The 12132-nt window shown below is 49.7% G+C and overlaps 2 protein-coding genes across 5 annotated transcripts; both read right to left on the bottom strand.

Moving 5' to 3' along the window:
* Window positions 1-3674: 3674 nt before the first annotated feature.
* LOC102533820 (interferon lambda-3-like) lies at window positions 3675-4990 on the bottom strand. Its single transcript, XM_006219677.2, has 5 exons — window positions 4811-4990; window positions 4464-4541; window positions 4046-4189; window positions 3857-3940; window positions 3675-3773 (listed from the first exon to the last, which is right to left on the bottom strand). Exons 1-5 carry the CDS (start codon window positions 4988-4990, stop codon window positions 3675-3677), a joined length of 585 nt encoding a protein of 194 aa, XP_006219739.1.
* A 2356-nt stretch (window positions 4991-7346) lies between these two features.
* Window positions 7347-9253, bottom strand: LOC140698424 (interferon lambda-4-like). 4 transcript variants are annotated; one of them, XM_072968787.1, is made up of 5 exons: window positions 9086-9253; window positions 8611-8682; window positions 8388-8531; window positions 8155-8229; window positions 7661-8011 (listed from the first exon to the last, which is right to left on the bottom strand). In XM_072968787.1, exons 1-5 carry the CDS (start codon window positions 9251-9253, stop codon window positions 7913-7915), a joined length of 558 nt encoding a protein of 185 aa, XP_072824888.1. In that variant the 3' UTR covers window positions 7661-7912. The 4 variants fall into 4 exon arrangements, with proteins under 4 accessions (XP_072824885.1, XP_072824888.1, XP_072824886.1 ...); XM_072968784.1 differs by lacking the exon at window positions 9086-9253 and having other exon boundaries at window positions 7347-8011; window positions 8155-8531; window positions 8611-9026; XM_072968785.1 differs by having other exon boundaries at window positions 7769-8229; window positions 8611-9253.
* Between the last annotated feature and the right edge of the window lie 2879 nt (window positions 9254-12132).

The raw sequence follows: 12132 nt of genomic DNA, 5'->3' as shown, positions 1-12132 counted from the left end.
TGTTCTGCTACACATCTCTTCCAAACTCCGTGCTCAGTGACATCATGTTGGCAGCTTGATATCAGCCATGGTGGTTGTGTTAGCACCACAGAAATTTTCAAATGCTACAAATTAGAGCTTTTCTCCTCAGAGAGCCTGTTGTAGAACATTTAATGGGCAGACTGGTGCCAGTGGCAATTTCCTTGGTAAACAGCACACTGGCGAAAGGAGAAAACTCGGACCTTTGGTAACTGTTGGACACAGGATCTGAATTAATGTTGATGCTGAGGACACGGAGAGCCATTCTCGCCCTTCAGTTAGAGGCAGTGGGGGGGTGGGGGGAGGAGGACAACATTATGGAGGCAGATAATGAATGGAGTCCTGACTCGGCTCTGGCCCACGAACTGGCCCCTTCCCATGCTGGCCATCATAATTTTTTTTAAAATCATCACATCCCAGGGGTGATGGCAGAGATTAGTGCCATCCACAAAGACATGAAGGATGCCAGAGTGGTTGTTTCTATCATATTCTCATTTAATTCACCCATCTGACCCTTTCAAAAACCATCTGGATCCTGGTAGATGATGGTAGATGTGTGAACTTAACCAAGTAATAGCCTAAATTGCAGCTGCTCTGCTGGACAGGGTATGTCTTCCAGAGAGGATTAACACAGCCTTGATATGTGAGATGCGGCCCTCGATCAGGTGAATGCAGTCTTTCCATTCCCACCTGAAAGGAGGTTCAGAAGCAGCCCACAGTTACTTAGGATGGCCAAGATGCATGTTTAGAATAGGTACAGAGACAACTAGCTGGAGTCTCTGCCACTCCTGCTTTGTTGAAAATTGTGTGATTGTGTGATGGGTGGAGCTGAGGCAGCCACCTTATGCTCTTACAAGGAGAGAATACTGATACACTGAGAATGGAGGAGCAGCCAGAGGGAAAGAGCCTAGATTCTCTATGACATCACGCTGTCTAAACCAGCACTATTCAATATAAATATTATGTGAACCACATATATAGTTTTTACATTTCTGGTAGCCACCTTTAAAAAGTTTTAAAAATATACGAAATTAATTTTAAACACAAATACACTTCATTTTATTGTGCCTTAGTGCACATCACAGATATCACTTATTATGCAAATTGAAGGGTTGTGTCAACCCTGTCTTGAGTAGGTCTCACCAGTGTCATTTTTTCAACAGCAATCACTCACCTTTTATCTCTGGGTCATAATCTGGTGATTCTTGCAATATTTCAAACTATCTACCAGCAAAAAGATAATGACTTGCTGAAGGCTCCGATGACGGTTAGTATTTTTTAACAATAACCTGTTTTGGGGGGTTGGGAGTGTAGCTCAGTGGGAGAGTGCATGCTTGGTGTGCACGACGTCCTGGGTTCCATCCCCAGTGCCTCCCTTAAGAGGAAAAAAACCAATAATTGATTTATTTTTATTTTTAATAATAACCTATTTTTAATTAAGTTATGTACTTTTTAAAATATAATGCTATTTCACACTTAATAGACTGTGGTGTAGTGTAAACGTAACTTAGACATGCACTGAGAAACCAAAAAATTGTGTGACTGACTTTGTTGATACTCCAGTTATTTTTTTTTTTACATTTTTTATTGATTCATAATCATTTTACAGTGTTGTGTCAAATTCCGATACTCCAGTTATTATGGTGGTCTGGAAACAAACTCCCAGTATCTCTAAGCTTTATTTTACATAATAGATCCAAATATCATTTTGACTTACAATCAATATACAATTTATTAATGCAATTTTACTTTTTTACAGAAAATAAAAATTCTATACATACAAACATCTATTCTCAAGCTCTGTCCACTGAGAGGGTAGAGGCAATGAGATCTTTGCAGCAATCAGCCCACCTAGCACCCAAATCTTGGTTTCCAAATACTGTTCTCCACTAAAAAGAATCAGAGCTGTATGGAGAAATAGCTGGTTACAGAGAAGGGACAGGAAAATTACAAAATGAGCCTGGAAATCTGATTCCAGAAGGTGAAGAAGTACCCAAAAATGAGGGAAATACATCAAAAGGACATGAGCCCTCTGGAAAGGGTTCTCACTGGCCTCATATGGGACAACCTGAGCATCACAGTAAATGATAGTAAAGAATTTCAATCCATTGAAAAAAAAAGAATTCATGAGTCCATGTTGATATAAATCCATTGTTAAGTACATATGAGGGAGGGGAGGAAACTCCTCTTAAGAGTAGAATGTCTGCTAAGGAATGTAGAAAGATGGATGAAGGTAGAGGCTCACAACCGGGTAGGTGTCATAATGGTCCAGGAAGGCAAAGCCATCAATAGATGCTGAAAAGACTGGGTCAGAGTTTGAGAAGTCACAGGAATTAACATGGTTGCAAAGACTCTCCACATCCTTGTTATTACAAAGAAAAAACTAGAAACTGCACAGTGGAGAAATTTGGCAGGCACCATCAGAAAAAATAAAGTAAGAAAAATTAAAAGGCATTAAATTCTGGAGGATATTTTATACTTAGAGCACAGCTTGGCTCCCACAGTTACATTTCACCTGCAAAATAGCTACATGTGATCTGGGGACCCTACTGGACAGTTCAGCTAAAATAGACCTTACTGTTTCAGAATTCTTATTTTTTACTTTCTTGTGGGGGGAGGTAATCAGATTTGTTTGTTTGCTTGTTTATTTTAATGGAGGGATGGGAGATTGAACCCAGGACCTCATGCATGCTAGGCACCCACTCTACCACTGAGCTATACCCTCCCTCCTCAAGACTTCTGTACAATAATAAATGTTCTCATTATTAAGGCATTTTTAGTTACTATTACTTTACTTGTAACAGAATGCACTCTACTGACACCATCACACACATACTGTGCTTGGCTGAATAATAACCCAACAAAGATACCCACACCATACCTAGAAGTTATAAATACCTTGTACACACCAAAGGGACAGTGCTGATGTAATTAAGGTTTATTGACTTTAAAATAGAGGCATTAACCTGGGTGACCTGAGAAGGCCCAATCTGAACACAGAGTTCTTAAAAGTACAGAACTTTCTCAAGCTGAGGGCAGAAATGGACAGAAGAAGAAGTGAGAGGGATTCCAGGCATGAAGAGGACTTGACCCACCATTGCGGGCTCTGAGGTAGAAGGTCCACTTGCCGGGACCAGAAAGAGGTAGCCAAGAGCTAAGGATAGGTCTTCACAGCCAAAAAAGAAATGGGACAAGGCACCTGACAACCTCAAGGAGCAGAATTCTGCCAACAACTTAGATGGGTTTACAAAGCCTCCAAAACAACCCATTTGGCCACAGTATGACTCAGCCTTGTGAGACCCACATCAGGGGAACCAGGCGAGCTCACCCGATCACTGCCCTGTGGAAACGTGAGAGAAGGACTTCAACTTGTGTTGAGATGCTCAGTTTGGGATACTTTGTTAGGGCAGCAAAAGTAGACCAATCCTCAAACACGCAGTCGCAGACCACAAAGAGCATCTTTTCCTCATTGTTTATTTGCAAAATTTTTACAAAAAGTAGAAAAATAAACATTTTATTGGGTATGAGTTTGAGAATTCATACACATAAATACAAAAATAGAGACTTGCAGGCAATAAATTAGGAAAGTGGTTCTGATGCATCAATACGTAAACAATATGTAAGATGCTGGAACAGGTTGCAGGTAGATCTCAGGCTCAGACACACAGGTGTCCGCTGGCGACACATTTCAGGTCCCGGGTGAGGAGGCGGAAGAGGTTGAACATGACAGAGGCCTCGAGGCAGTCCTGGGACTCCTGTGGGGGGGATGGCTCAGTGGTCCCCGTGCCTGGGCTCCCAGCTGCCCCCAGACATCAGTTTCCCCACCGCGGTCACTCACCTTCTTCGGGGCCTCCTGGAGCCGGTGCAGCCAGTGGTGGAGGCGGTCCCGGGGCCTGGGGCCTGCTGTGGGCTGAGCTGGGACCTGTAGGCAGAGGAGGGGGTGTGAGGGGGTGGACAGGGCCTGGGACAGAGGAGGACATTCAGGTGGTCGGAGCCTAGACACGCTGCGGGTGGCCCGAGCACTCACACAAGCCTGGAGCTGGGAGTGGATGTGGCCCAGGGTGTGCAGGGGCTGGTCCAGGGTGCTGTCCAGGGATGAGTTAGCCATGGTCCCCAGAACGGCCAGAGTCAGGGCCACCTCAGCCTTCAAGGCCACGGGGCGCTCCCACACCTGAGGCGGGGAGACAGGGCAGGGGAGAGTTGCACGTGAGAGAGGACAGGGGAGGAGGGACAGGTGGGGAGGACACAGGCAGGGAGAGTTGAAGGGGAAGGTCGGGGTCAGGGGAGAGGCACAGCCGATGTGGTCAGCGGAGGGGAAGGGGTCGGGGACAGGTGGGCAGGGCGGGGAGAGGAGGAGGCGGGAGGAGGAGGAGGGGAGGGGCCGCCTGCAGAGCCAGGTGAGCTGGGCCAGGTGAGGGCAGGTGGGCCTGACTCTCCGGACTCACCTGCAGCTGCCCCAGGGCCCGGGTCCTGGGGAAGATGCGCGAGCTGCAGTTCCAGTCCTTCTGCAAGAGTGACTCTTCCTAGGGAGCAAGAGCAAGGTCAGCCCACAGCACGACCGAGGGGAGACCCCGGTGAGACTGGAGGGAGGCCGACCTCAGGAGGAGGGGAGGTGAAGGTCCAAAGGACGGCAGAGGCACGACCACCACAGGAGGACAGGGCTCAGCCCACTGCGGGGTGGACGGGGGGCCGGTGAAGGGAGAGCAGGTCCCCCTTGAGCAGAGGAAGCCCGGGCACCCACAGCGCGGGGACGGAGGGGAGCCCACAGCAGGCGGGGCTGGGGGACACTCACAAAGGCGTCCTTGGCTCTCTTGAAGGCCTGCAGCTCTTGTGGGGACAGAGACTTGAATTGGGCCAGGTGGCAGCCCCTTGCGCCCGGGAGGGCCCTGAGGGGTGAGGGGACAGGAACTGCTCCTGTCCTGGTCAGCGCTGCGGTCACCAGCAACAGCCCCAGCATGCAGCCCGAGGTCATGCCTGTGTTGTGGAAGGAGAGGAACGTGAGGGGACATAGGTCACTGGGGACTGAGGGGAGGGCGTTTCGCGGGGCTCAGGTCCCGGGCAATGATGTGGGAGCTCACCCAGCTTCATTCCTGGTCTCTGATCTCTGGTCTCTGTCAGCAGGTGGGGGATCAAGTGTCCACTCTGAGGCTGTCGCCTGAGATCTCTCAGTCTTGTTTGATGTCTCTGACCCCAGTCTCCTCTTCTGGACCTCAGCCCGCTGCTCGTCCGAGTGTCTGAACTTCCAGCTCCGTCTGAGGTCTAATTCCTGCCTGAGCTCCATGGTGTTGCTTTTAGCCTGTGCAGCTGGGCAATCCCAGCTGATGTAGGAAAAGTGAAAACACAGCTAGAGGGTGACACCGGCCACCAGGGAGGCCCAGGCAGGAAAGCCCAGAGCAGGGCGGGGCCTGGGAGCCAGGTGAGCAGCTGAGTGAAAGAGAAACTGACCTCCATTAGGGCTCACCTCCAAGAAAGTGCGTTCTGAACACAAAATCCAGGCTGGGGCAGCTGCAGCCCCACATGGGGGTGTCTTGTGCAGTGGCCAGGCTAGATCTAGGACTGGGGTGCAGAGGGGACAGAGGGATTCCTTGCTGCAGGATGCCCCAGTGCAGGGAGTGGGGGGAAAGAGCATGCCTAGAAGGAGTTGCCGGGAAGAACCTGGACCTTCCAAGTGGGAGGCTGTTTAGGTGATGGGAGAAGATCTGGGGGTGCTGCTGGGGGTGGGGAGAGAGAGTCAGAAGGCAAAACACACCCATTAAGAGAGGAGACCAGCTCCTCCCCACCTTTCGCAACCTGGTACACACAAAGATGGAATGGGGGAGGAGGCGAGCCCGCGCTAACATCTCTAATTGTCCAGGCATAGAAGGACCCAGGAACAGGAGGCTCTGCTCTGGAATTGTGGGCCGACCAAGCCTTCAAGGCAACCAGCTTGGTTTGTGACAAACACCTTCATTCGTTCACCAAATATTTATTCAGCCACCACTTTGGGTCAGACCCTGTTCAAGGTGCCAGGGCAAGAGCACTGAAAAAAGAAAAAGACATACCACAATCCTTCATGGAGCTTTTTGCTAGAGAGGAGGAACACACAGTGGAGGTCGGGGAGTCGGGCTTGTGGTGTGTATTGTGTCAGAGAACGTCAGATAACAGAAAATGAAAAAATGAAACGGGGTTGAGAGCAGAGTGCGGGAGGAAGTTTGCATTAAATGAGGTGTCTGAGAAATGACATTTAGGGAAAGACCTAAAGGAAGTGAGGGAGGGAGCTCTGTGAAGATCCGAGGGGGAGCATTCTGCGAAAAGGGAACAGTCAGTGCAAATGGAAAACAGACACCACCGCCACCCCCACTTTTGGTGTATGTCTCACCCTGTCACAGAGGCTTGGCCACAACGTGGTTAAATACCCACAGTAGCACCAAGGACTTACTGTGCTTTGCCTACATGTCAAATACAGATGGAAGTTTAGAGGCTCAGAGAGGTTAAGAGACTTGTTCAAGGCCACACAGCAAATAACTAGTGAGGGCAGGATTTTAACTGAGTTTTGCCTGGCATCAGGCAATAACCACTGCACCCTCCAGCCTGACTGTAGCGAGACCTCCTGGACCTGGAAGTGATGGATTTCTTGGACAGAAGTTGCTGAGTCCTTTTTGACTGTTACTCCCACCCTCTCTTTCCCTCATTTTAATTCCAGGGAGAGGGTAGACTGAAATCCGTGTTGGGTAATATCTTTGAGGTCTGATATGCAAAAATGTGTTAAAACCAATAGCAGGGATGTGCAAGTCACCGCCGGTGTTCTGGTCAGTTTCTGTCACTTGGAGGAGGCCTTACCTCAGGGGAGGAGACAGTGAAACAAGAATGAATTTTGAAAATTAACTTATTATCTCAAAATCCCTAGACATCATAATGTCTTTCTTAGAAAGAAAGCTCAGGGAGTGGTTAGGAACATGTGATCCAGAGCATGAAGACTCGGGGGCTCCTCACTAGCTGTGTGATCTTGGGAAACAGGCTTTGCAGTTGGCCACAAAGATTACCCATCCTGCCCAGATCTCGATGAATGTAAAAAGTACAATTGTTTGCACTTTTATGTGTGTGATTATTTCATGGAGACCATTTATTAAGATCATTCTGTGACTTCAGCTGGAAGCTTCACGAGCACTGTTTCAATGTGTATTACTCATGGCAAGGGACGTGTAATAATATCATGGCATAGAAGACTAAACGGAGGCTGGGTACACAATTAAGTAACGGGGCAGAATTGAAACTCAGGTCACCTGATTTCCCTCTCAGCATTTTGTGCTGTACAGTCACCCTCAAAATGATCACAGAGAAACAACCAATGCAAATGCAGTAATATTTAATAACTGGCAATAAATTAACCCAAGAAGACAAAAGAGCAAACATACATAGGAACTTCATAAATACAAAACACACAAAAGTAACAGAATTCAAAAAACTACTTAACAGAAGGACTCTTGCCCAGTCCCTCATGGAATGAGGTCTCCCCAGCAGAGAGATCCAACAGTCCCATATTCATGGAATGTCAAAGCGGGCACTGAAGGTTCAAAGCAGGCGTTGGAACCTGTCAAGGGACAGGGAGGTTTCTGTAACCACAGAAGTAGAAACTGGTCCATGGTACGTGGTGGTCAGCGACCAAGGTCGACACGGAATCCAGTCTTTTCCTGCCAGCCCGGGGCCCTGGCAGATCTTAGGGCGACACTTCCCACGGAAATAGAGCGGCTTCCGAGGGGAACTGGTTCTGGCTCTGGGAAAAGGGCGCCTCTGGCTCCAGCGCAGGCGGGTGGAGGCTGAGAGACCCGCCGGGTCCAATGGGGCAGCGGAGGAGGGCGGCGCCCGCAGCCAGGCGACCTCGGAGCTTCGGGTCCCAGGCGGGGCCGCGGCGGGATCACAGACAAGGTCCCGAGTTTGCCACCAGCCGCAGGTCCCACGCGAGCAGGCGCAGGAGGTTGAAGATGACGCTGGCTTCATGACACCGAGGCGACTCCTGGAACCCGGGAAGGAGGCAGAGCCGGCCTGAGTCAGGGCCCCCCCTGCAGTCCGTCACCGCTCCACGGCGCGCGCCCGGCCCGTCTCAGCCTCACGCCGTCCTCCCTGCGGTCTAACCGCTTGACCGCCCGCTCCACTCACAGCTCTGCGAGTTTTGTGACGCCTCCTGGGCGGCCGCGGGGACCTCCTCCAGGAGCCTGGCCGGACCAGCTGCAGCTGGAGGGGAACCGCACGTAACTTGAAGACGGCGAAGAACGGAGCCTCCCTCCCAGGTGGCTCCGCCCCTCACCCTCCCGGCCGCAGACCCAAGCCCGGATTAGGGGACACCGAGCGAGCTGGGCGGGGTGCGGGGCCAGGGCGGGACCGGCACTCACGCAGGCCGCCACGTCCCGCCCCGCGGCCGCCAGCAGCTCCAGGGTCGGGCCGACGCCGGGGAACAGCTCGGGGCTCGGCAGGCTGCTCAGCACGGCCTGGGCGTCGGCGAGGCCGCGGGCCACCAGGCGGAGTCGGGCGCAGGACTGCGGGCACCGAGCGGCAGTTAGATGGGGCCGCGCTCGGGGCCCAAGTCCCCAAGCCCCTGCCGGCCGCGGGCCTCACCGACGGCGGCGGAGGGTTCCTCCTCGGGTGGAACGAGCAGTTGCGCGGCCTCCAGCTCAGCGTCTCTTCCTCCTGCGGGACAAGGGCCGGGATGATGCTGGGGATCCTCGCGGACTCCTGCACGTGGATCGGGCCGGCCCACAAGGTTGTGCTCATCGTGTCCTGACCAGAGAGCTCTCTGAAGGCGCGAGGCAGGCCTGAAATGCACCTGCGCTCCAGGTGCGGATCCTGCGCAGGGACGTGGAGCCGAGTCCACCTGAAGGGGGCGCCCCTCTGTGACAGCCACTAAGGCCCTGTATGAGCTGACCACCAGGGCGGCTGGAAAGGTGTGACCTGAATTCTGGACCCCGAGATCCAGGATGCGCCTGCTGGACGCTAGGACAAGAGGGCCCCTCGGGACAAAGTTTGTCGTCCTGGGACCCGGGGGCCCGGTGGTCCAGGGTCCGGGGGGCAGAGGCGTGTGGGCATCACTCACATAGCGGTTCCTCAGGGCCTTGACTGCCTCCAGTGCCCGGGGATCCAGGGAGCGGTATTGGGAGAGGAGGCAGCGCCCGGGAGCCTCCACACCGGGGTCCACCGCCACGCCCACTGTCACCAAGACCCACAGCCCCATGGCCACCGCGGCTGCGCCACTCGGCCCCATCTCTGCTCCTGCAAGAGGCAACAGACGTCAGGGAGCCCAAGGAGAAAGCCCCCAAGTCCAAGCCCCTGCCTGTGGTCAGACTCGCAGAGGGACTGACGCTCAGAGGGCGGGCACTGAGCCCTCTCAGGGGGAGAGACAGGATGGGTCCGGACACCTACTCCTACCTTCAGCCTCTCTCCCCTCACTCCTCACCTGCCATGTCTTCAGTGCCACTTGCTGCAGCAGGGCCTGCCTTCCAGTGTCCCCCAGGTGGTGTCCAGATTGTTGTCCACCTGGGACAGTGGTACCTGCACCCTCCATGGTGGCTTTTAAGTGCGGGGCTGAGAATGATGAGCAGCCGGGCTTCCCCATGCAGGTTGTTTCCTAACGTCATTGCTGGCCATTGATCGGCCTGGAGAGTTGCAGGCATGGTGTGAGGACTTTACCCCCTCGTGGGACAGTGCCAGCAATGATTCTACCCAAACTCTTCTGCCACCAGTTATGGTTTCTGTCCCTGTCTGTATCCTTTTGCTTTCTTTTTGTCACCCTCGATTTCCTTATCTCTGTTGTATAATAATAACCAGCCCTTATACAGTGTTACTGTTACTAGGCCTTGTTCTAAGTAATTGATATGCACATGTCTCATTTAATGCTCAAAAAATAACACTGCCAGAATTTTTCTACCTCCAATTCATAGGTGGGAAAACTGAGCCACAGTAAAGGGAAGGAACTTTTCCAGGATACAAAGTAATTGGCAGAGGCAGGATTTGAATATATACTCAGTCCAGCCTCAAAGCTTGGTCTAACCCATTAACTCCCCCTAAATATCTAATTCAATGCCTCCTTCTCTCTCTTCACGGTCTGTCTCTGTTTCATTCCATTTCTCTTTCTGTCCCTCTCTGTATGCCTCCCTTTTGTCTCTGTTGCTCAGTTCCTGGTTTTGTCTCTGTCCATGTCTAATTCCATCTTTCTTTTTCTAGCAAACATTCAGGCCAGGGTTTTTCTGTCTGTTCTGTCTCAATCAGTCTCTTTTTTTTGAATGAAAAATGAAATCTACCACTTATCTTGATAAAATTAGCAATGCAGGATCATTGGTTAAAGCTTGAAAAATATAGACGTAACATAAGGGAGGAAAAAAACCCACCTATAACTTCACCACCCACCTCTCTCCCCTCACCCCAGCTCTGGAACAATTTTTCCCATGTGTAGAAATGTTAAACATATATATTTGTGCATATGTTTTCTGATTATCGAAGTAACACATTCATTATAAAGATACAGTCAATACAAAAACATACAACTTGGAGATTTAAAGTCTTGAATCCCACTTCCTGGACGTAATCTTTTTAGCCATCAGTTACTATTCCTCTTTTTTTTTCTCTCTCTCTCTTTCAATGAACAATTTCTCCCAAATTGAAACCAGGCTGTATAATGTTTAGCAGCTTGCTTCTCGTGTCTTACCATTGTCTCTTTTTTTTCTTTTTCTTTTTTAACATTTTTTATTGATTTATAATCATTTTACAATGTTGTGTCAAAGTCCAGTGTAGAGCACAATTTTTCAGTTATACATGAACATATATACATTCATTGTCACATTTTTTTCTCTGTGAGCTACCGTAAGATCTTGTGTATATTTCCCTGTGCTATACAGTATAATCTTGTTTATCTATTCTACAATTTTGAAATCCCATCTATCCCTTCCCACCCTCCGCCCCCTTGGCAACCACAAGTTTGTATTCTATGTCTATGAGTCTATTTCTGTTTTGTATTTATGCTTTGTTTCTTTGTTTTTGTTTTTTAGATTCCACATATGAGCGATCTCATATGGTATTTTTCTTTCTCTTTACCATTATGTCTTGTTTGCATTCCCCCACATCTTTAGTTATACTGTATCAGTGAAGGTCCCTGCAGGAGACAGATGACCAAATCAGTTTAGGGTAACTTGAGGTGGGTTTAATACTAGGAGTATTTACAAACGGATTGGATAGTGAAGGAAACAGATGAGGAGTAGTGCAAGGCCTTGGGACCCACATGCATGAGGGTCTATCACCTGTAGGCCTGAACAAAAGGGAAGGAAGGGAGTGGTTACCTGACCTGGAAGGGAGGGGTCAGGTACACAGGTGGAGGACCCAGAGAGGTAGTGGTTGCCCTGAATGAAGGAAGCCTGAGGAGTAAATACTCTAACACTCTCCTTCCCCTCTCTCTGGCCCTACTCCTAGGCTCCCCATTGCCTGCACCCAACAGAAGCCAAAGGCCAGCTTCCTGGGGCCCAGAGGTGGGTGGAGAAGTGGGAGGGGCAAAAGGGAGACATCCTGCCTATACCACTAGTAAGGCTTCCATTCTAACAGGATTATTGAATAACCATCCCCTGTTGGTGAACATTAATGTTCTTTTCAGTGTTTTGTTAAAGTCATGGCTCTCAAGGCTGGGGGAGAGAAAGGGAGTAATTTTTCATTCTTTTAACAGTATCTTTCATAGGGCTGAAGTTTTATATTTTTCCAACTCATTGATTTTCTTCTTTTATGGATGATGCTTTCATGATTTTAAAAAGTCATCACCTTGGTCCCTTACATTTTCTCCTATCTTAAATTCTAGGAGTTTTATAGTTCTGCACTTCACGTTTAGGTCTATGATACGTTTTAAGTTAATTTTTGTTAAATGTGTAAGGTCTGTATCTAGGTTTTTTTTTTTCCCTACGTGAAAGTTCTTTCAACACCATTTGTTGAAAAGACTATCTTCTCATCATTGAATTGCCTTTGTTCCTTTCTTAAAGACCAGTTGACTATATTTGCATGGGTCTGTTCCTGAGCTCTCTATTCTGTTCCATTGATTTGTCTATCCTTTCATTAATATCACACTGTTTTGATTAGTGTAGCTTTATAGTAAGTCTTGAAAGTCAG

The sequence above is a fragment of the Vicugna pacos genome, chromosome 9 (assembly GCF_048564905.1).
Source record: "Vicugna pacos chromosome 9, VicPac4, whole genome shotgun sequence".
Taxonomy (NCBI): Eukaryota; Metazoa; Chordata; class Mammalia; order Artiodactyla; family Camelidae; genus Vicugna; species Vicugna pacos.
The sequence above is the reverse complement of the archived record's forward strand: the minus strand, read 5'-3'. Positions and strand labels throughout refer to the sequence as shown.